At 44.9% G+C, this 24,719-nt stretch overlaps 1 protein-coding gene across 8 annotated transcripts in view; it reads right to left on the bottom strand.

Moving 5' to 3' along the window:
- Positions 1 to 253: 253 nt before the first annotated feature.
- Positions 254 to 24,719, bottom strand: part of LOC139375367 (kinase D-interacting substrate of 220 kDa B-like) — a 95,424-nt gene continuing 70,958 nt past the window's right edge. For 2 of the 8 annotated variants that reach the window (XM_071117081.1, XM_071117087.1), the window contains 8 exons: positions 10,744 to 10,970; positions 9,555 to 9,671; positions 9,023 to 9,085; positions 7,333 to 7,359; positions 4,898 to 5,035; positions 4,064 to 4,162; positions 2,707 to 2,940; positions 254 to 2,208 (listed from right to left, as the gene is read on the bottom strand). In XM_071117081.1, coding sequence (XP_070973182.1) covers positions 1,132 to 2,208; positions 2,707 to 2,940; positions 4,064 to 4,162; positions 4,898 to 5,035; positions 7,333 to 7,359; positions 9,023 to 9,085; positions 9,555 to 9,671; positions 10,744 to 10,970 — 1,982 coding nt within the window. In that variant the 3' untranslated portion in view covers positions 254 to 1,131. Of the gene's footprint in view, positions 2,209 to 2,706; positions 2,941 to 4,063; positions 4,163 to 4,897; positions 5,036 to 7,332; positions 7,363 to 9,022; positions 9,086 to 9,554; positions 9,672 to 10,743; positions 10,971 to 24,719 lie in introns of all 8 variants that reach the window. The other 6 variants (XM_071117082.1, XM_071117088.1, XM_071117080.1 and 3 more) reach the window with 5 other exon arrangements.

Raw genomic sequence — 24,719 nt, 5'->3', positions numbered from 1 at the left:
CTTTTTGTCAGTATGGTACATTTCTGGGATCTTTTATTTCAGCTCATGAAACATCGGACCAACACTTTACATGTTGCTGCATTTATATATTTGTTCAGTGTGTATGGGAGCAAGGGATATTCATTTAATTAAATTATGAAATGAATAAAGGGGTCAACTTTTGAGCTCATAGGAAAAGTATAGTTCAAGGGACGGAAGCATGTTTTGAATTGTTATACTTTATGCAGGAAGTAAAACATGTTTCAGGCAAAGCTTCAGAGAATATGTTTATTATTTCACAAATACATGGCTTCACAATGCACTCAAAAGGTTCAGAACCTCGGATGGACATCCGTAGTGCATGGGAAACTCAGGTTTACCACATCACTGTTCACACTGAAGAGTTCAAATCTTTTTTAAATTATAGCACAAAATATCAGTATATTCTTGGGGAAATAGACCTTTCAGTCAGAACGCCAATCCACAGCCACGCTACATAAATTAACAGGTACTTGATAACTAGAAATGAGGAAAACTTATTTTGTTTTCAAGCACAAAGCCAACTCAGATTTCAGTAACCAATCACAAAGTACAGAACACATTGCACCAACACACACCACTGTACTGTAATGTCACCACCACAACACAACATTCATACACACAACTCCATAATTCACCACCATTATCCAACAATTCACTACCATTATCCAACAATTCACTACCATTATTTAACAATTCACTACCATTATTTAACAATTTACTACCATTATTTAGTAACAGCTAAAGTGAACATGACAGCAAACTTAATTGAATTAGAGGGCCATTTCAATTTGACGTATATTCCATTTTAGTCTGATGTCATCGTCATTAACTTTCAAATGATTTCAGGACATTGAATTTCTTCAACCCAAATGATTTAATATTTCTAAGGTTGGAAAAAAAGGTGATTCTCTTCATGTAAATTGATGTTTACTGACCCGCATATCAACTTCTTCTCTCAAATATTTTTCAAACGAAGTCACAGATTAATAGGCCTGTTTTGATTGCCATCCATATCAATGTAACACAGGATTGGTAAAAGGCATTTATTTTTGTAGCACATCACAACATCAAACATCTATGGTACCTCCTCCAAAAAGGCCCGGGCCCCTCTCACAGGACACTCTCTCTCTCGTCCTCCAAGACAATAGCGTCAGGGGCCCCTGTGCAGCCTTTGAGGGTCTCGCCGGTGCCCAGCGGCCTCTTATGGATGATCTCACACAGGTTCTGGTTGTGGACGGGCCTCATGGTGGAGGTAGAGCCGGTGCTGGAGCCTGGGGTGATGAGGACTGGGGTGGAGCTCTCTGTGTCTTGGTTGTCTTGGCTAGTGTTGGTGGTGGCAGCGTTGTTGCTGCTGTTTCTGTTGTTGTTGAGCGTGGTGGTGCTGGGGGTGCGGTTGAGGTTGCTCACGGAGGAGCTGGAGCGGAACCAGGTTTCGTCGGGACTGGAGGCCATTGGGCTGCCCTCGGACGGGGCCTCAGAGCAGATGGACATGCGGGTGATAGTGGAATCCTGAAGGCCGCTCAGACTGCTGGGCAGCAGGCCCCTCTTCTTGACCAGACCCTCCAGTTCCAATTTATTAACCCCCTCCTCTTCTGCTTCCACTAACACTTCCTCCAGGGAGTGGTCCGAGGAGCTCTCGCCAGACCTCACACCCGAGTCGGACGAGTCCTTCTTGTTTAGGGCGATGTTGCTGGGCGCTTGGGCACCCCCGTTGTTGAGCAGAGGGGTGTTTTCTGATTCCTCCGGCCCGGACCCCTCCTCCTCGTTGCTGGGAACCTTGTGGTAGCGAGGCCCTGGTCCCTTTACCTTGGAACTGCCTGCTTTAGAGGCGTCAAGCTTCTCATCCTCTTCGCTGATGGGGTCCAGGGGCACATCAGTGTCAACCACGTCCGTGGCTTTAGCACCTCTCTTGGTAGGGAAAGAGGGCTTACGGCCATCCTTCTCGAACCCGTCTTTGGCATTCTCCTCTGGGTTTCTGGCATCTCGGTATTGGAGGAACTGGCCCAGGTGGGGCTGGACAGACTTCTCTCCCCCGCCTCCGGCCACGTCTAGCTGGGTCATCTGGGCGATGTACTCACGGTAGGCATCGTGGTACTCTGCCTGCTGCTTGTCCGTAAGCTTGCAGATGTCGTTGGATGACTCCTGGAAGTTGAGGCTGGACATACTCGGGGTATGGTGGGTGGCCGTCTGGGGGAGGGGAGAAGAAAAGGGGAACAGAGGGTATAAAGTGTTTTGTTATGGTTGAGGGGGGAACGAGCGCGTCATGGACGTTACTGGTATGGGCGAAAGGGTGAGAAAAAGCACAAACTCATGAAGTTTGTGGTTACAGCGCTGCCGTTGAACTTACAATGCTTTATTGGAGAGCAGAGAGAGCAAAAATAACATATTTTCTAAGACCCTGCCTTTTGGTGGTGGTGTCCCCCCCCCGCCACCTCGACTTCCTCAACCAATGACTGCTTGAGTAAATGTAGATGTGTGACTGCTTAGATGTGTGCTTTAAGGGTGTTTGGGTGGCTTGGTAAGTGTCTGTGAATGTGTTTATCTGTGTTATGAGCAAAAAACAGTGCCAAAGTCTATGTATGTGTACTGTGTGTGCATATGGACGTGTGTTTCAGTGTGTTGTGTGTGTGTGTGTGTATGTTCAACTCCCCACCGCTGAGTGTGTGTGTGTGCTGAACTCCTCACCATGGGCCAGTGCTGTGTAGTCTCTCTGTGTGTCTGGGTGGGTTCCTCCAGGCTCAGGCCCATGTTACTGAGCTCCTCGAAGCTGAGGTTCAAGATGTAGTCGCCCACCTCATGGGGAGCTCCCTGGCCCTGGTGCCTGGCCGTCTCCATGTTGGCCACACTGCTGCCCTGCTCGCTGGCTGCACGTGACTTGTCCTGCAGGGCCTGGCCCTCCACATTACGCTGTTCCATCACCTGGGAGACAGAGGGAAGAAAGAGATGATGACTTAGACAGGCAAATATACTACCAGTTCTAGAGTAAACCTGTCACCACAATACAAGGTAGAGAATCAACATAGGAAATAACCACGAGCTACAGAGCCAATATACAGTATCACCACTAGCTATGAAACCCAACATACAACCACTAACTCTACAGAGCCAATATACAGTATAACCACTAGCTATGAAACTCAACATACAACCACTAACTCTACAGAGCGAATATACAGTATAACCACTATATATGAAACTCAACATACAACCACTAACTCTACAGAGCCAATATACAACCAACAGAAATAGACTCAACACTGCATCTATAATATACCTGATAACCATCAGATACTGTATGAAGCCAATACATCACCATCATCTTAATAGGTTACAAACACAAAGTCAGTACTAGTATTTTAGTTCAATACAGAAGGCACCACGGATGGTGATGCCAGAAGTTCGGTTGAACTCTACAGGGCCTGTAGGGGTAAGTGGTCCGGTGTCCATGTCAGATGGCTTGGGATGTGCTTCGAGGAGGAGCTTGGGATGTGCTTCGAGGAGGAGCTTGGGATGTGCTTCGAGGAGGAGCTTGGGATGTGCTTCGAGGAGGAGCTTGGGATGTGCTTTGAGGAGGAGCTTGGGATGTGCTTCGAGGAGGAGAACATGCTAGTTTTCGTAAAGCCGCGCAACTGGTTTTCAGAATCAGACCCCTGGACTGCGTGGAGACTGGCTGACTGTAGCTCCCACTGACAATAACCTTCCTCCAGATCGCAGGCTGGACGGCCATGTTCTGGCAACACAATGTTAGTTAGTGGAAGGAGACTCAAACGGACATCTGATCAACGCGAGCTACATGTGTTCCTGATTCCAGCCCCTCGAGCGAGCAAAGCATACTGCAGACTTTCTCTTAATACGGATTATAAAATCCTCCAATGTCTCCAGAGAAGGCTCAAGACGCCCCGATTTTAAGAAGACAAAGAAACAACACACAAAAACACAACTCTGGTGAAAGAAAATCCGGATGCTGATATTAAAGTACACATTAAATCAATAAAATAAGGATGTAAAGTATTTAAGAGCGGAGGTGGAGGTTTTGTCTTACCATCCCTCTGAAGAGCTGCCAGTCCCCAAAGTTCATGTTCATCTCATTCTTCAGCTCTTCCAGGTTGCACTGAGACAGCACCCGGCCATTCACATTGGCCTAACACAGATAGAGGCAAGTTCACTACTAACCAAATACAGGCACATAGGGCCGGTTTGGACACAGATAAAGCCAAATCCTGGAGTAGAAAGCACTTTCAATGGAGATTCTCAATCAAGATAGCTTTTTAGTCCAGGACTATGCTGCTAGGCTTAATCTGTGTCCTGGAAACAGCCCCATACTGTATAAATTAGGGCATAAAAAGGCATAAGTTGAGTAAAATAGGAATAAGTTGATTGAAGTAGGGCCATATGTTCAATGTAGAAAAGTAGAGGCATATGGAACTCTTTCAGATGGCAAGAAACCCCTCTAAGAGAGGTTAAAGAAACGTATGCATTTTCAACAGGAGTCCTGTTCTCAAAAGGCGAGCTTGTATTACATATATTTATATACTTCCGGTTCTGTACCTCACCAAACAAGGAGGACTTTTCACATGAAGACACAAGAAGCGTTGTTAGCTGGGTAGACTGACTGTGGTCTAGAAGCTTTCATGACATACTGTCTATAGATCATTTATAAATGGACTAGAAGCTGATCAATGCAGACAGAGACATTAGCTGTTTTGTTGAGCCATATAAAGTTGATCAAGAATTGATAGACAAAAATAAACCTTGTGTGCAAATGGATATAATTTAGAATCTTTTGTATAAACTTTATTGACTAAGGTGTTGTATAAACAGGAGCAATATGTATGTGTGTGTGATGGTGAGTGACGGTGTGTGTAGTAGGTCTGACCTTCTTGATAGTGGCAGTATACTGGCCCAGCATGCTAGAGTCCATGCCGGCGATCTGTTTGACGCGCTCACACACTGCGTCCGTGTTCAGAGAGCTGAGGAGTACCACAGGGGTTCCCGGTACCCCAGAGGCAGAACCCTGTCACACACACACACATAAGTCCACACAGAATCACCCATTGACGTTGTAGCATAGCAGGGCTCACTCACCACCACTGCAAAGTCATACGGTTAGCGCAAACTGTTAGCACAACGCTTCAACAACCACAGAACAACGTTTCAACAACCACAGCTAGCTTAACATTAATGGTGGTTAACACTGGAGTAGCTATTCACTGCAACCAGAAACACTATTCCCTTTTTCACAGCATAGCACAAAGACAAAACACTCCAAACCAAATGCATTACTCTTTGTCAGTGCCAGCACCTGTGAGGTAACAATACTAGAGCATGGTAACGAGCGGCACCAGCTGTGCAGTATGGCCTCTGTTGGGCGTCTGCATGTTAATCTGAACACACTGTTGATGGTAGTGCATTATTCACTGTACACAGACGAGCCGTGTGTGTGTGTCTCTTCCACTGCTCTCCTCCTTGAGGCTAGAAGAGTGGTCAATACCCTCACCCCCTAATGCTCTCTAACCTCCCAGCTAACCTAATATGCCACCCACTAACAGAGAAACAAAAACCTCTCTCTCTCTCTCTCTCTCTCTCTCTCTCTCTCTCTCTCTCTCTCTCTCTCTCTCTCTCTCTCTCTCTCTCTCTCTCTCTCTCTCTCTCTCTCTCTCTCTCTCTCTCTCTCTCTCTCTCTCTCTCTCTCTCTCTCTCTCTCTCTCTCTCTCTCTCTCTCTCTCTCTCTCTCTCTCTCTCTCTCTCTCTCTCTCTGACTGAGCAACAACAAAACAACAGCTTTGTTGACTTGGGCGGAAAGGCGCAGAGGCTTAGAAGACGTCTGTGCTTGCTCTTTTGCTGCGAGAGCTTGCTTGAGAAAATAAGCTGTACACGTCTTAACAGAGCCTAGCAGAACAGGGGGGGGGTGTAACTGTCATCGCTCTGTGAAAGGAGGCAGAGGGTGACGCTGACTTGGGGAGGTTAGCTACTGTACACACAGACAGTCCTGGAGAGTGCAGCGTACTGCGGTGTCAGCTGCACTAATAGGCCAGTGTGTGTGTGTGGCTTTAGCAGGTAACACACTATCTGCATGACTTTCCCTGATGCGTTATATAGAAGCATCCATATTAGCATCCGTTAAAAGTACCGGAGAGAGCAATTATCCAGTAGACTGTAGAGCTCCTCAATAATGACAGCCCAAATGATTTCTGTTTCTTAAGTATTTCTGGCTGGCATTTTAAATCATGCTTCTTAATTGGGTCTTGCAAATTTGGCAAGTAAAACTTTCTTTCTGGTGGGTTTTGTTGAATTCATTTAGAAGTAGAATTCATAATACATGCGTTGGATGACCTAGAAGAGACATTCTAGAACTATTGTACATTCAACTAGAACTATTTTCAACTACATTATCGATAAACTGGTGGTTAGAGCACTGAATGCTGATTGGCTAACTGACGTTATAAATCTAACTGTATACCACGGGTATGACAAAACATTTATTTGTACTGCTCTTATTACATTGTTAACCAGTTTATAATAGCAAAAAGGCATCTCTGGACTTTGTGGTATATGGCCAATATACCACAGCAAAGGGCTGTATCCAGGCACTCCGCGTTGCGTCGAGCATAAAGAACAGCCTTTAGACATGGTATATTGGCCATATACCACACCCCCTCGGCCCTTATTGCTTAAATATATCATATGTAGAGGTGGGCTATATGGAAGGTGGGTGAAGGTTCTTGTCTATGTTTCTAATGCATGACAGGTGGAGGGAAAAGCATGGCATGTTATATTAGTTGGAGGAGGTGAGATAGAAAGGTAGTGAGGTAGAGGGGTATAATGGTAGTGAGGTAGAAAGTTAGTGCGGTAGAAAGGTAGTGAGGTAGAAAGTTAGTGAGGTAGAAAGGTAGTGAGGTAGAAAGGTAGTGAGGTAGAAAGGTAGTGAGGTATAATGGTAGTGAGGTAGAAAGTTAGTGAGGTAGAAAGGTAGTGAGGTAGAAAGTTAGTGAGGTAGAAAGGTAGTGAGGTAGAAAGTTAGTGAGGTAGAAAGGTAGTGAGGTAGAAAGGTAGTGAGGTAGAAAGGTAGTGAGGTAGAAAGTTAGTGAGGTAGAAAGTTAGTGAGGTAGAAAGGTAGTGAGGTAGAAAGGTAGTGAGGTAGAAAGGTAGTGAGGTAGAAAGGAAGTGAGGTAGAAAGGTAGTGAGGTAGAAAGGAAGTGAGGTAGAAAGGAAGTGAGGTAGAAAGGTAGTGAGGTAGAAAGGTAGTGAGGTAGAAAGGTAGTGATGTGGTGAAAAAGTTAGAGATGGTGAAGTCCAAAGAGATGAGTGTACCTGCTTGGGTCTGAAAGGCTGAGACAACTGCTTCGGGGGAAGAAAGAGAGAGAGACAGAGAGACAGAGGCAGAGAGACAGTGGCATAGAGACAAGAGGCAGACAGACAGAGAGGCAGAGAGCCAGAGGCAGACAGGCAGAGAGGTAGAGATTGATAGAGGTAGAGACAGACAGACAGACAGATAGGAGCACGACATTAGGCCACATGCCGAAGTCATCATAGAACACAAGAGAACAGTAGACACATTCACGTCAGACTAGACAATAAAACATTTATCTTGAAACACAGCGGGCAAAGGCACTTTTACAGCATCCCATCTAGCAAAGACTGAAACTGAGAAGCCATATAGTTCAGAATTATTACAGGAGGAAATGAAATATATTTTTTATAGAGCGCTTTAAGAAGATAATCTTTGCAGAGAGGACGAGCAGCACAGAGCGTGATGTTTGTTGAGAGAGAGAAGCGTAAGGAGAGAAGAAAAGCAGAAGTTTCCACTTTGAGGAAGCCTTAAAAACTGGTCCTCCACCCAGACTGTAAGTGTGACTGTGTGTTACACTGTGCCAGTGCGAGTGTGATTACGTATACACGTGTGTTTGTATAGGCACACAAGTGTGTGTGTGTGTGACAAGAGACCCCTGTGTGCGATAAGGCTGTAATTCCAGCAGTGTGGGGCATGGGCAGAGCAGAGGGATGAGGAAACAGAGAGGAAACAGACTGCTGAGATATTGGCCCTTTTATAATGTGTATCTCCATGACTGATTACCACGTAATTACATTATCAGTGTTTCCCCTATGACTGATTACCATGTAATTACATTATCAGTATTTCCCCTATGACTGATTACCATGTAATTACATTATCAGTGTTTCCCCTATGACTGATTACCATGTAATTACATCATCAGTGTTTCCCCTATGACTGATTACCATGTAATTACATCAGTGTTTCCCCTATGACTGATTACCATGTAATTACATCATCAGTGTTTCCCCTATGACTGATTACCATGTAATTACATCATCAGTGTTTCCCCTATGACTGATTACCACGTAATTACATCATCAGTATCTCCCCTATGACTGATTACCACGTAATTACATCATCAGTATCTCCTCTATGACTGATTACCATGTAATTACATCATCAGTGTTTCCCCTATGTGCATCTAGCAGCGGCGCACCGGTGCTGCTAAATCGTGGCCGCCACTGCAAAAAAAAAGGGAAGATCCCCCCCCGCTATCTCTGCCACCGCTGCTGAAAGAAATCCTAGGGGAAACTCTGCACCGCCACTCATCTATACTTACCTTCCTGTGAACTAGTCCTATATGAACATGCTTCGTATGTAGAATGGGAGCGGGCGCACTCGCATGGTGGTTAGTTCACTCCTGGACAATGAGACTCACATTCATACAGGACTGAGCTATTACACTTAGGTCCAGAGCAGGCCACAAACATGGGAGCCACGGTGCAACTAGTCAACATGAGACATGACATTGTCACTGACATACCCTGTCAGCTTTCCAAACCATGTTAGTGTATCTGGTTGATGGACAAGGTTAGCCATGTGTGTGAGTGCATAGCCTTTTGGTGAGTTTGTGTGTGTTTGTGTGTGGCTAGTCGTAACAGTCAAGATGAAAGGACACAGATGCTTCAGCTAATGCCAACGCTCCACACCAGCTTGTCGTGTTACCATAGGGGGGTCAGTGGTAGTGGGGGAGGGGAGGCCCTCTCTGGGATCCTCAGCAATTACATCCTGACATGGGCACAGAACGAGGCACGGGGTGGGTCAAGGGGCATTGGGTATAGGAATAACCTAAACTAGAGCTGGAGCAAAATAAGATTGGGGTGTATAGGGGGGTCAAAAACACATGTCTACACAAACTCCTTGAAGAGTGAAAGGGGTTCGTTTCATACAAGCTTACACAACGGACCTGAAGACAGAGACCACCTGCTGACCCACTGACCCGCTGCATTAAACGGATCGTTTTCATCGCAATGAAGAACACAAAGAGAAACAGACCCTTTTACTTTTTTGGGAGGAAAATAAAAGTGTTGAGAAAATGTAGAACACGTGTTATTGTCAAACAGAATCAGAATCAAAACAATTGTAAAAGTAATTGGCGCTTAACCACTAAGGCAACAAAAAAACTGTTACTATGACTACTATCTACTGACTAGCTACTAGTGCTAGGTGTACTACTGACAGGCAGCTCTGTACTTACAAGCCCATTGGGGTCCCTGGGGTATCCTGTTTTGAAGGAGGGGCGTGATTGGGTCGGGGCAGGGTGAAGATGGTATTGATGCCGGGGAAGGTGATACACATGATTGGGAAAATAGGGCTATATGGAAACCAGAGAGAGAGGAAGGATGAAGATGGACAATGGTTAAACATGTGGATTGTATGAGGGACCATTCTTATACAAAACATTAAGAACACCTGCTCTTTCCATGACAGACTGACCAGGTGAATCCAGGTGAAAGCTATGATCCCTTATTGATGTCTCTTGTTAAATCCACTTCAATCAGTGACGATGAAGGGGAGGAGACAGGTTAAAGAAGGATTTTTAAGCCTTGAGACAATCGAGACATGGATTGTGTATGTGTGCCCTTCAGTGGGTGAATGGGCAAGACAAAATATTTAAGTGCCATTGAACAGGGTATGGTAGTAGGTGACAGGCGCACCGGTTTGTGTCAAGAACTGCAACGCTGCTGGATTTTTCATGCTCAACAGTTTCCCATGTGTATCAAGAATGGTCCACCACCCAAAGGACATCCAGCCAACTTGATGCAACTGTGGGAAGCATTGGAGTCAACATGGGCCAGCATCCCTGTGGAACACTTTCGACACCCTGTAGAGTCCATGCCCTGACAAACTGAGGCTGCACTGAGGGTAAAAGGTGTGTGTGTGTGTGTGTGTGTAGGGAGGGGGGGGGGGGGGGGGGTGGAACTCAATATTAGAAAGGGGTTCCTAATTTTAAGTAACACCAGAACTGTGAAGAATCATTTTTTCAAGTTGAGGTCAGCACTGTCACATTTCAAAATGAGGTTAAGTGAGTAAACGGAACTGTCTTGTGAGGTCAGTGCTCTGAGGTAGCTGGGCAGTCACATTAACAAACAGAGGTAAGTAACCATCACTTAGTAACCAAGTCCTGTGTGTATGCGAAGGTAAACTGAGGTAGGTACAACTGCACTGTGATTATTTTTCTACTAAGGTGTGAATGGGCAAGACAAAATATTTAAGTGCCTTTAAACAGGGTATGGTAGTAAGTGCCAGGCACACCGGTTTACTGGTATTCTGAAGTACGTTGAACAAACCTTCCCTACTCTACTGTCTACTAAATTAATGTGTACTGAGCTACGTTCAGGTGCAGTCATCTGCCTGTCTGCTGCTGTGTTGTGCTGGCGTCTCACCCGGGTGTAGAAGGGGTGCTGGGGGGCAGGCATGCTGTAGTAACTGCTGTGGGGCTGGGGGGGCACAAGCCCTGGGGGGGGCAGGGAACCAACGTAGGAGCCTGTGGGGGAGCAGGCAGCCGAGTGCTGGCCGAAAGAGGAGGGGGCGCGGGCTGGCACGTCCTGCAGGGGCAGCGTGGGATAGGCCACTCCTCCAATGTGCATCTGCTCCCTGGCAGCACGGACATCTAATGGAAGAGAGGGAGAGGGGAGGAGAGATGAGAGAGGGAGTGGGAGAGAAAGACAGAGAGGGAGAGGGGAGGAGAGATGAGAGAGGGAGTGGGAGAGAAAGACAGAGAGAGGGAGAGGGGAGGAGAGATGAGAGGGAGTGGGAGAGAAAGACAGAGAGAGGGAGAGGGGAGGATAGATGAGAGAGGGAGTGGGAGAGAAAGACAGAGAGAGGGAGAGTGGGTGGAGAGATGAGAGAGGGAGTGGGAGAGAAAGACAGAGAGAGGGAGAGTGGGTGGAGAGATGAGAGAGGGAGTGGGAGAGAAAGACAGAGAGAGGGAGAGTGGGTGGAGAGATGAGAGAGGGAGTGGGAGAGAAAGACAGAGAGAGGGAGTGGGAGAGAAAGACAGAGAGAGGGAGAGGGGAGGAGAGATGAGAGAGGGAGTGGGAGAGAAAGACAGAGAGAGGGAGAGGGGAGGAGAGATAAGAGAGGGAGAGGGGAGGAGAGATGAGAGAGGGAGTGGGATAGAAAGACAGAGAGAGGGAGAGGGGAGGAGAGATGAGAGAGGGAGTGGGAGAGAAAGACAGAGAGAGGGAGAGGGGAGGAGAGATGAGAGAGGGAGTGGGAGAGAAAGACAGAGAGAGGGAGAGGGGAGGAGAGATGAGAGAGGGAGTGGGAGAGAAAGACAGAGAGAGGGGGAGGTGAGGAGAGATGAGAGAGGGAGTGGGAGAGAAAGACAGAGAGAGGGAGTGGGAGAGAAAGACAGAGAGAGGGAGAGGGGATGAGAGATGAGAGAGGGAGTGGGAGAGAAAGACAGAGAGAGGGAGAGGGGAGGAGAGATGAGAGAGGGAGTGGGAGAGAAAGACAGAGAGAGGGAGAGGGGATGAGAGATGAGAGAGGGAGTGGGAGAGAAAGACAGAGAGAGGGAGAGTGGGTGGAGAGATGAGAGAGGGAGTGGGAGAGAAAGACAGAGAGGGAGTGTGGGTGGAGAGACAGAAAGATGTAATGAAAAAGAGGGAGAGGAGGGAAGGAAGGAAGAGCGGGGAGAGAAATGGAGACGTTTCATCTGTAAGGCTGATCGAGATCATGTCTTGGCCCCGAATATAAAGACACTTTAGATCCACCCACTCAAACTGATTCAGCCAATCATATTTGATCATTCTTATTGAGTTCAAATATAGATGTTCTGTGGAGAGCAAGCAAATCATATTCCACATAGATGGAGAAACGTTGATTCTGTGATTGAGTGCACTTGATGGAGCAGGGTGAAAATTAAACTGTTCTTTATAGGCTTTACTGAAAATAGACAACGTTCATTCAAACTGTCACTTTTGCCAAGAACACCGTCTTTCTTACTGATAAGTTGTACTTGGACAAATAGAGTTACAACATAGTGGAATCAGTGGCCTGGTAAGAAACAGGAAAAAAATGACTCTGTCATAAGAGTGTCTGTTGTTGAATGATGGGTTGAGTAGAGAGAACCAATCCTGCAGCAGGGAGCACAATGGAGGCTTGATGCCCACTGGCTTGATGCCCACTGGATGGCTGCAGGACACTGGACACAGGAATGGATGACTGGCTAGGGACAGGGGTATACAGTTGAAGTCGGAAGTTTACATACACTTACGTTGGAGTCATTATAACTTGTTTTTCAACCAATCCACAAATTTCTTGTTATCAAACTATAGTTTTGGCAAGTCGGTTAGGACATCTATTTTGAGCATGACACAAGTCATTTTCCCAACAATTGTTTACAGACAGATTATTTCACTTATAATTCGCTGTATCACAATTCCAGTGGGTCAGAAGCTTACATACACTAAGCTGACTGTGCCTTTAAACAGCTTGGAAAATTCCATAAAATGATGTCATCGCTTTAGAAGCTTCTTTTAGGCTAATCATTTGAGTCAATTGGAGGTGTACATGTGGATGTATTTCAAGGCCTACCTTCAAACTCAGTGCCTCTTTGCTTGACATCATGGTAAAATCAAAAGAAATCAGTCAAGACCTCAGAAAAAAATTGTAGACCTCCACAAGTCTGGTACATCCTTGGGAGAAATTTCCAAACGCCTGAAGGTACCACTGCTCCAAAACCGTCATAAAAAAAGACAGAATACAGTTTGTATTCACATGGGGACAAAGATTGTACTTTTTGGATTTTGGAGAAATGTCCTCTGGTCTGATGAAACAAAAATAGAACTTTGGCCATAATGACAATCGTTATGTTTGGGGGAAAAAGGGGGTGGCTTGCAAGCCGAAGAACACCACCCCAATTGTGAAGCACTCGGGTGGCAGCATCATGTTGTGGGGGTGCTTTGATGTAGGAGGGACTGGTGCACTTCACAAAATAGATGGAATCATGAGGTAGGACAATTATGTGGATATATTGAAGCAACATCTAAAGACATCAGTCAGGAAGTTAAAGCTTGGTCGCAAATGGGTCATCCAAATGGACAATGACGCCAAACATACTTCCAAAGTTGTGGCAAAATGGCTTAAGGACAACAAAGTCAAGGTATTTGAGTGGCCATCACAAAGCCTGACCTCAATCCTATAGAACATTTGTGGGCAGAAATGAAAAAGCATGTGCGAGTAAGGAGGCCTACAAACCTGACTCGGTTACACCAGCTCTGTTAGGAGGAATGGGCCAAAATTCAGCCAACTTATTGTGGGAAGCTTGTGGAAGGCTACCCGAAGCGTTTGACCCAAGTTAAACAATTTAAAGGCAATGCTACCAAATGCTAATTGAGTGTATGTAAACTTCTAACCCAGTAGGAATGTGATGAAATAAATACAAGCTGAAATAAATAATTCTCTCTACTATTATTCTGACATTTCACATTCTTAAAATAAAGTGGTGATCCTAACTGACCTAAGACAGGGAATTTTTACTCTGATTAAATGTCAGGAATTGTGAAAAACTGAGTTTAAATGTATTTGGCTATGGTGTATGTAAACTTCCGATTTCAAATGTAGGTCATCTTCCAGAGGAATGGATGACTGGCTAGGGACAGGGTTATAGGTCATCTTCCAGAGGAATGGATGACTGGCTAGGGACAGGGGTATAGGTCACCTTCCAGAGGAATGGATGACTGGCTAGGGACAGGGGTATAGGTCACCTTCCAGAGGAATGGATGACTGGCTAGGGACAGGGGTATAGGTCATCTTCCAGAGGAATGGATGACTGGCTAGGGACAGGGGTATAGGTCGCATTCCAGAGGAATGGATTACTGGCTAGGGACAGGGGTATAGGTCACCTTCCAGAGGAATGGATGACTGGCTAGGGACAGGGGTATAGGTCATCTTCCAGAGGAATGGATGACTGGCTAGGGACAGGGGTATAGGTCATCTTCCAGAGGAATGGATGACTGGCTAGGGACAGGGGTATAGGTCATCTTCCAGAGGAATGGATGACTGGCTAGGGACAGGGGTATAGGTCATCTTCCAGAGGAATGGATGACTGGCTAGGGACAGGGGTATAGGTCACCTTCCAGAGGAATGGATGACTGGCTAGGGACAGGGGTATAGGTCACCTTCCAGAGGAATGGATGACTGGCTAGGGACAGGGGTATAGGTCATCTTCCAGAGGAATGGATGACTGGCTAGGGACAGGGGTATAGGTCACCTTCCAGAGGAATGGATGACTGGCTAGGGACAGGGGTATAGGTCACCTTCCAGAGGAATGGATGACTGGCTAGGGACAGGGGTATAGGTCACCTTCCAGAGGAATGGATGACTGGCTAGGGACAGGGGTATAGGTCACCTTCCAGAGGAATGGATGACTGGCTAGGGACAGGGGTATAGGTCACCTTCCAGAGGAATGGATGACTGGCTAGGGATAGGGGTATAGGTCATCTTCCAGAGGAATGGATGACTGGCTAGGGACAGGGGTATAGGTCGCATTCCAGAGGAATGGATTACTGGCTAGGGACAGGGGTATAGGTCACCTTCCAGAGGAATGGATGACTGGCTAGGGACAGGGGTATAGATCATCTTCCAGAGGAATGGATGACTGGCTAGGGACAGGGGTATAGGTCATCTTCCAGAGGAATGGATGACTGGCTAGGGACAGGGGTATAGGTCATCTTCCAGAGGAATGGATGACTGGCTAGGGACAGGGGTATAGGTCATCTTCCAGAGGAATGGATGACTGGCTAGGGACAGGGGTATAGGTCACCTTCCAGAGGAATGGATGACTGGCTAGGGACAGGGGTATAGGTCACCTTCCAGAGGAATGGATGACTGGCTAGGGACAGGGGTATAGGTCATCTTCCAGAGGAATGGATGACTGGCTAGGGACAGGGGTATAGGTCACCTTCCAGAGGAATGGATGACTGGCTAGGGACAGGGGTATAGGTCACCTTCCAGAGGAATGGATGACTGGCTAGGGACAGGGGTATAGGTCATCTTCCAGAGGAATGGATGACTGGCTAGGGACAGGGGTATAGGTCACCTTCCAGAGGAATGGATGACTGGCTAGGGACAGGGGTATAGGTCACCTTCCAGAGGAATGGATGACTGGCTAGGGACAGGGGTATAGGTCACCTTCAAGAGGAATGGATGACTGGCTAGGGACAGGGGTATAGGTCACCTTCCAGAGGAATGGATGACTGGCTAGGGACAGGGGTATAGGTCATCTTCCAGAGGAATGGATGACTGGCTAGGAAGGGACAGGGGCACTGGTCACCTTCCAGAGGAATGGATGACTGGCTAGGGACAGGGGTATAGGTAATCTTCCAGAGGAATGGATGACTGGCTAGGGACAGGGGTATAGGTCATCTTCCAGAGGAATGGATGACTGGCTAGGAAGGGACAGGGGCATAGGTCATCTTCCAGAGGAATGGATGACTGGCTAGGAAGGGACAGGGGCACTGGTCACCTTCCAGAGGAATGGATGACTGGCTAGGGAGGGACAGGGGCACTGGTCACCTTCCAGAGGAATGGATGACTGGCTAGGGAGGGACAGGGGCACTGGTCACCTTCCAGAGGAATGGATGACTGGCTAGGGAGGGACAGGGTCACTGGTCACCCTCCAGAGTGGAAGGTGTGCTAACAGAGGAGATCGCCGCCGCCCCCCAATATCAAGACAAATACACACACACTAAGATGAAGAGACATGTAAACATCAACACACAGACACAACAAGCATACACACACACTAAGATGAAGAGACATGTAAACATCAACACACAGACACAACAAGCATACACACACACTAAGATGAAGTGACATGTAAACATCAACACACAGACACAACAAGCATACACACACACTAAGATGAAGAGACATGTAAACATCAACACACAGACACAACAAGCATACACACACACTAAGATGAAGTGACATGTAAACATCAACACACAGACACAACAAGCATACACACACACTAAGATGAAGAGACATGTAAACATCAACACACAGACACAACAAGCATACACACACACTAAGATGAAGACTCATGTAAACATCAACACATAGACACAACAAGAATACACACATGCACTCATCTCATACAAATAAGAATTATCCTAAAATACTACATTTATTAGAGTGGATAACTGGCCAGAGAGTCAGTGGTCACCTTTCTGTCCCTGTGACCACCATGACAAAGGCGGTCTCTACTCAGTGTGCCACTGTGGTCACTAACAGCATGGTGCCATCACACTAAGGCCAGGGTAACAACTGTTATGGTGGATAGATACATCTATTAACTGACCAGCTCAGCGCACAGTGACGCCTGTGTGACAGCCCGGAATTGTCCCAAACACCATGTGGCCAATAAATGAGTAGGTGAGCATTGCGTCATTCACACTAAATAGCATCTCTGCTGATAGTGACGTCAGCTATTTGAGCTGGATAGCTGATCGACTGTTGTGTGAGAGTCTTTGGCAGCATTCAAATGCGTTTGGTTGCAGATAATGAGTAAGCAACAATTTAGCTAATTACACCACCTCACTTCTACCAACACGTCTCCTGCGCCAGATGACTGTGTGATCTCCAGATGACTGTGTGATCTCGCTCTCTGTGGCCGATATGAGCAAAACGTTTAAAGAGGTTAACAATCAGATGACTGAATACCAGGGCGCGTCTCTCAAAGCATGACCAGCTGTCAAGCGTCTTCACAGACATTTACAATCTCTCTTTGTCCCACTCTGTAATCCCAACATGTTTCAAACTGACCACTATTGTCCCTGTTCCCAATAGTTCCAAGGGAACCTTCTGACATGACTATGTCCCTGTAGCACTCACATCTGTAATTATGAAGTGCTTTGAAAGGCTGGTCATGACACACATCAACACTATCATCCCAGACACCCTAGACCAACTCCAATTCACATACCACCTCAACAGATCCACAGATGACACAATTTCAATTGCTCTTCACACTGCTCTCTCCCACCTGGACAAGAGAGGAAATAACCATGTGAGAAGGCTGTTGATAGACTACAGCTCAGCGTTCAACACCATAGTCCCCTCCAAGTTAATCACCAAGCTAGGGACCCTGGGACTGAACCCCTCCTTCTGCAGCTAGATGCTGGACTTCTGACAGGCCGGCCCCAGGTGGTGAGGGTAGGCAACAATACCTCCGCCACACTGACCCTCAAAACGGGGGCCCCTCGGGGGTGTGTGCTTAGTCCCCGTCTGTACTCCCTGTTCACCCACGACTCCGTGGCCAAGCACAAATCCAAAGCCATCATCAAGTTTACTGACGACACAACGGTGGTAGGCCTGATCACCGACGGCGTTAAGACAGCGTACAGGGAGGCGGTCAGAGACTTAGCAGTGTGGTGCCAGGACGACAACCTCTCCCTCAACGTCAATAAGACCAAGGAACTGATCGTGGACTATAGGAGAAAGAGGGAAGAGCAGGCCCCCCATCCACATCGACGGGGCTGTTGTGGAGCGGGTCGAGAGCTTCAAGTTCCTTGGCATCTACATCACTAAGAACTTAACATGGGCAAAGTAAGGTGGACTGAACACCCCAGTGCAGATAAAAACGGAATAATAACAACACAAAACAAATTATAAGGCTAGAGAAATGTATCAACCAACATTACCAAAGCAATCAACATCCAAACATGACAGAGGGTAAACATGGAGAGCCAATCCCCAAAAGAAAACGTGACTCCTTGACGGACACGGATGATTTAAGCTTTTCACAACCGGGAATGGTAAGGAGATCTGTTAAAATCGATCAATGATAATCTGGGCATGAATTAGTCAGTAAAGATATAAAGGAGTTGAAGGCGAGCCTCTAGATGAGTGACAAATAAGCTGTTACAAGGAAGAAACAAACAAACAAGCTAAAAGGTACAATCAATGAGATTGAAACAAACGTTAATGAACTTGAAAAGGAGAACATGTTTCTGAGAGAAGCCTTACTTGACCTACAGACTAGGTCTATGAGAAAAAATCTGATACTTATTGCTATCAAAGTAAAAGAAAGGTGAAGATCCTGAAAGTGTGGTCAAATAATTATATTTTACAGCGCTACAGAGCCCAGGTGATGGTGTCGACAAAATCCAACTCGAACGTGTACAACGTTTCGGAAAAAGATATGAGCACCCAATCGCTGCCAAATTTGCATTCTTCAGAGATAAAATAAATGGTTAAAAGCCAGAGTAAAAGACTTGCTGGCCCGAAAATAGAAATTAATGATCAGTTCCTGAAGGAAATTGCAGAACGGCGCAAAGTTCTGTACCCAATCTTCAAGCAGAATAGATTAAAAGGGAAGCGTGTAGCTTTCGTAATCAATAAACTGTATATAACCAAATGTTCTGAGACACCAAGACTACTCCATGGCTATTCTAAATATTACAAAGTTCCCATAGAGGAGTCTAATAATGGAACACCCAATACTAGCCATGGTAGGGATTGTAATAAAAAAATATGTAGGAAAACAATCAAATACAACAATTGATACAAAACAACTACACCATCCCATTCAAGATAAGGAATGTTACAAATAATTAGAATTGGACTTAATTAGTATTAAATAGATAAGAAAGCATTATAATAAAGTAGAATTAGTATTAAGTAGATAAGACAGCATTAGAATAAAGTATAATCAGTAGTAAGTAGATAAGACAGCATTATAAGAAAGTATAATAGTATTAAATAGATAAGACAGCATTAGAATAAAGTATAATTAGTATTAAGTAGATAAGACAGCATTGGAAGAAAACATCATTAGTATTAAATAGAGGGGACAGCATTAGAAGAAAGCATAATTAGTATTAAGTAGATAAGACAGTATTAGAATAAAACATAATTAGTATTAAATAGATAAGACAGCATTAGAAGAAAGCATAATTAGCTAAATAATACATCTAATATAAGGAACCAAACACAAAAGTACTCAATCAACATGGTAGAGATAAAACACAGCAAACAGTGGACATAGAAGGCACAATATGTGGGTATGTGCAAGTGTATTGTGATGGAAGGTGAGGTGTGTGTTTTTGTGTTTGGAAAAGTGTGGAGTTAAGTGAGAGAAAAAGGAGAATGGTTGCATATCCCAGAGCCCATGTATTGTCCCCGACGCTCTACCCCAGACACCCACCTGAGCGACCAATACACTAAGGAGAAGTTCTTATCTGTTTTATGGGCCTAATGTAAGTAGTCTATACGCAGCCAAAACAGAAAGATGAATGTGGTCAGAGAGCCACTGGAGCAGCACAGCCCCCTCAAGATTCTGAGCCTGCCTGGCAGGGTTGGTCCTACAAAGCCAAGGCCCCCTGATGGGAGAGCATAATATACAAGGAAATTCTCAAAGCTGCTAATGAGAACCTTGACGACCTTGTACCTAGCCAGTGGGGATTCCGGTGGGGTGCCCCCACCCAGGTAGTAGCAGTGCTGGCAACACTAGCTGAAGTAACCCACTGGGAAGGGGTCACACTCGGATAATCAGAAAGGGGGGCAAATTACTGTGGCCCTGTTGGCACAAATAATCAAAGGTGTGACAGCACGGAGATGCTTGAGAAAAAGGTCAAAATGGGGGACCAGCGTGTAGGTGTTTCAGGGTTTGGGCTGTATCGGAGCTCCATCAGCTAGGACTTAACATTGGTTAATAAAATCTCCCAATTTGTACTACATTTCTGCAACACAGCCAAACGTCATTGTTTTTTTTGCGGGGAGTATTGACCGAAGTTAACTGATTTGAAGACAACGAGCAATGACTACCTTACACACCAATCATTTTAGCGAAGCTTCGTTGATGGACTGTATTTCTGCCCAATGACCACTGATCTTCTTGAAATCTAGCTGGGTAGATAGCCAATGAGCTGAGGTAAACGCAAGTATGTAATGGTTTTGGGTTGGAGCACCATTCCTTGTTTGATATCGCATGTGTAACGAACTCCATTCTCGCCTTGACGATCAGAGGAATTGCTGTGAGGCTTGTTACGCGCAGCTGTATTTCGGAAAGTTGTATTTTTAACGATTTCATTGAAGACATCATGGCGAATAAATCAGGAAAAGCGAAGTCAAAGTCTAAAGTGAAAGTGAAAAAGTGAAAGTGAGACAGATTTTTTGTTTGAGGAATCTTTGAGTGTTATGATTCAAACAGGAACTGAGGAGCTGTTCCTGCAAGGACAGGACATACTTCTGGACGGGTAAGTGCTAATGCCGTTTTATGAAATATAAATATATATAAAAAAAATATATTTTTAATTTGCAATGAAATGTGTGGTTTGTTTGTGTGTGTGTGTGTGTGTTGGTTTGTTTGGGTGCGTGTGTATATATATATATATAATTTATTCATTTCCATATGAAATAGCCATTGGGTGCTGTTCAGGGGAGGGCAGGCCCACAACAATGGCCGGAGTTGAATGGAACAACACTTCACCTTAGTGACTGTTCCCTCTGCTCTATACAATACATATCTGTTTATTTTATGTGATGATAAAAGGCTCATACAATACAATTTTTTAAAAATGTTTTCTTTCACAGTGATAGCGACTTCGACTGGGAGCCCCCGGTGCCAAGCTGCCCGCTCTACCTCTGCCCCCAGTGGTGTTCATATGCCACAGTTCATTACTGCAGGCATGACTGTGCCTCAGGGCCAAAAGGGCACAGCATGGAGGCGTCGTTGTGTTCTGTGTCGCATGAACTGCACCACTTGTTCAGTTTGCCTCTGCTTTACATCAGAAAGAGACTGCTATGGGACATGGCAAAGGCAGCAAAATATTGTGTCGAGGACTTCCAAAAGGTGTACTGTTTTTTTTTTTTAAAATTTTTAAATATGTATTTTATAATATTTTTGTAAATTTTTTTGTGTGTGTGTGTGTTAGAATTGCTTTTTTATATGTTGTATATAGTTATTTGCACTGTTGTATATAGTTATAGGTCATTTCACCAATTCGGCCACTTGGGTACATTTGGGCAACTTGTGTGGGACACCTGGGTGACTTCATGCTAAATGTCATGTAGCTCACCCATTCCTGAAGTTATCAGTCTGAAACTTTGCACACCTACAGTTGCCCTCTTGTGTTATCCATCAAAATGATCTCCAGCATCCTATCTGACTGTGTGGCTATTCTAGTACATGTGAAAGATGATACTACAACAATAAAAAACAGAAAACGTATGCTCTTTCTTTCTCTTTTCTTCCACCAGATCTACTGTGTTATATTCTCCTACATTCAATTAACATTTCCACAAACTTCAGAATGTTTCCATTCAAATGATACCAAGAATATGCATATCCTTGCCTCTGGGGCTGAGCTACAGGCAGTTAGATTAGGGTATGTCTTCAGGCGGAAATTGAGAACAAAGGGATGCAGCCATAACAGGTTAAACCCTGTAACTGTTTTAAAGTCACCTTTGGCCTCATGGTGAAATCCCTGAGTGGTTTCCTTCCCCTCCGGCAACTGAGTTAAGAAGGATGCCTATATCATTGTAGTGACTGGCTGTATTGACACACCATCCATCCAAAGTGTAATTAATAACTTCACCATGTCCAAAGGGAATTCGGATATTATTCATCCTAATCACAGTTTTTTTTTTACATGGATGATACATTGGAGATAAAATAAGACAAGTACTGGAAACAATAGAACACTATGAAAAATCTGGAAAACCAGGCCTGGCATTCATTGCTGACTTTGAAAAGGCTTTTGATAAAGTACAACTAGAATGTATATTATACATTCCTGGAATATTTCAGTTATCGATAATCTCTTATAAAATGGGTTAAAGTTATGTATAGTAAGCATAGGTGTAAAATAGTATAGAATGCCTACTTCTCAGAAATTATTAAACTGTCAAGAGAAGTAAAACAAGGTTGTCCACTCGGCATATCCACTCGGCATATACAGTGGGGCAAAAAAGTATTTAGTCAGCCACCAATTGTGCAAGTTCTCCCACTTAAAAAGATGAGAGAGGCCTGTAATTTTCATCATAGGTACACTTCAACTATGACAGACAAAATGAGGAAAGAAAAATCCAGAAAATCACATTGTAGGATTTTTATTGAATTTATTTGCAAATGATGGTGGAAAATAAGTATTTGGTCAATAACAAAAGTTTCTCAATACTTTGTTATATACCCTTTGTTGACAATGACAGAGGTCAAACGTTTTCTGTAAGTCTTCACAAGGTTTTCACACACTGTTGCTGGTATTTTTGCCCATTCCTCCATGCAGATCTCCTCTAGAGCAGTGATGTTTTGGGGCTGTTGCTGGGCAACATGGACTTCCAACTCCCTCCAAAGATTTTCTATGGGGTTGAGATCTCGAGACTGGCTAGGCCACTCCAGGACCTTGAAATGCTTCTTACGAAGCCACTCCTTTGTTGCCCGGGCGGTGTGTTTGGGATCATTGTCATGCTGAAAGACCCAGCCAGGTTTCATCTTCAATGCCCTTGCTGATGGAAGGAGGTTTTCACTCAAAATCTCACGATACATGGCCCCATTCATTCTTTCCTTTACACAGATCAGTCGTCCTGGTCCCTTTGCAGAAAAACAGCCCCAAAGCATGATGTTTCCACCCCCATGCTTCACAGTAGGTATGGTGTTCTTTGGATGCAACTCAGCATTCTTTGTCCTCCAAACATGACAAGTTGAGTTTTTACCAAAAAGTTATATTTTGGTTTCATCTGACCATATTACATTCTCCCAATCTTCTTCTGGATCATCCAAATGCTCTCTAGCAAACTTCAGACGGGCCTGGACATGTACTGGCTTAAGCAGGGACACGTCTGGCACTGCAGGATTTCAGTCCCTGGCGGCGTAGTGTGTTACTGATGGTAGGCTTTGTTACTTTGGTCCCAGCTCTCTGCAGGTCATTCACTAGGTCCCCCCGTGTGGTTCTGGGATTTTTGCTCACCGTTCTTGTGATAATTTTGACCCCACGGGGTGAGATCTTGCGTGGAGCACCAGATTGAGGGAGATTATCAGTGGTCTTGTATGACTTCCATTTCCTAATAATTGCTCCCACAGTTGATTTCTTCAAACCAAGCTGCTTACCTATTGCAGATTCAGTCTTCCCAGCCTGGTGCAGGTCTACAATTTTGTTTCTGGTGTCCTTTGACAGCTCTTTTGTCTTGGCCATAGTGGAGTTTGGAGTGTGACTGTTTGAGGTTGTGGACAGGTGTCTTTTATACTGATAACAAGTTCAAACAGGTGCCATTAATACAGGTAACAAGTGGAGGACAGAAGAGCCTCTTAAAGAAGAAGTTACAGGTCTGTGAGAGCCAGACATCTTGCTTGTTTGTAGGTGACCAAATACTTATTTTCCACCATAATTTGCAAATAAATTCATTAAAAATCCTACAATGTGATTTTCTGGATTTTTTTTTCTCATTTTGCCTGTCATAGTTGAAGTGTACCTATGATGAACATTACAGGCCTCTCTCATATTTTTAATTGGGAGACCTTGCACAATTGGTGGCTGACTAAATACTTTTTTTGCCACACTGTACACACTCACTAGACTATATACACACCATATACACACTCACTAGACTATATACACACCATATACTCACTCACTAGACATATATATATATATATATATATATACACACACTCACTAGACTATATATATACACACTCACTAGACTATTATTACACACCATCTACACACTCACTAGACTATATATATATATACACACTCACTAGACTATTATTACACACTATATACACACACACACCATATACACACTCACTAACCAACATACACACAACATATACATACTCACGAGACTATATATATATATATACACACTCACTAGACTATATAAACACACCATATACACACTCACTAGACTATATACACACACCATATACACACTCACAAGACTAAACTGCCCAAACTGCTACAGATCTATATCTATCCTACCCTGTCTTTCTAAGGTCTTTGAAAGCCAAGTTAACAAACAGATTACCGACCATTTCGAATCCCACCGCACCTTCTCCACTATGCAATCTGGTTTCAGAGCTGGTCATGGGTGCACCTCAGCTACGCTCAAGGTCCTAAACGACATCATAACCGCCATCGATCGGAGACATTACTGTGCAGCCATATTCATCGACCTGGCCAAGGCTTTCGACTCTGTCAATCACCACATTCTTATTGGCAGACTCGACAGCCTTGGTTTCTCAAATGATTGCCTCGCCTGGTTAACCAACTACTTCTCTGATAGAGTTCAGTGTGTCAAATCGGAGGGCCTGTTGTCCGGACCTCTGGTAGTATCTATGGGGGTGCCACAGGGTTCAATCCTCGGGCCGACTCTCTTCTCTGTATACATCAATGATGTTGCTCTTGCT

This window comes from Oncorhynchus clarkii, chromosome 19 (genome assembly GCF_045791955.1).
Source record: "Oncorhynchus clarkii lewisi isolate Uvic-CL-2024 chromosome 19, UVic_Ocla_1.0, whole genome shotgun sequence".
Classification (NCBI taxonomy): domain Eukaryota; kingdom Metazoa; phylum Chordata; class Actinopteri; order Salmoniformes; family Salmonidae; genus Oncorhynchus; species Oncorhynchus clarkii.
The sequence above is the reverse complement of the archived record's forward strand: the minus strand, read 5'-3'. Positions and strand labels throughout refer to the sequence as shown.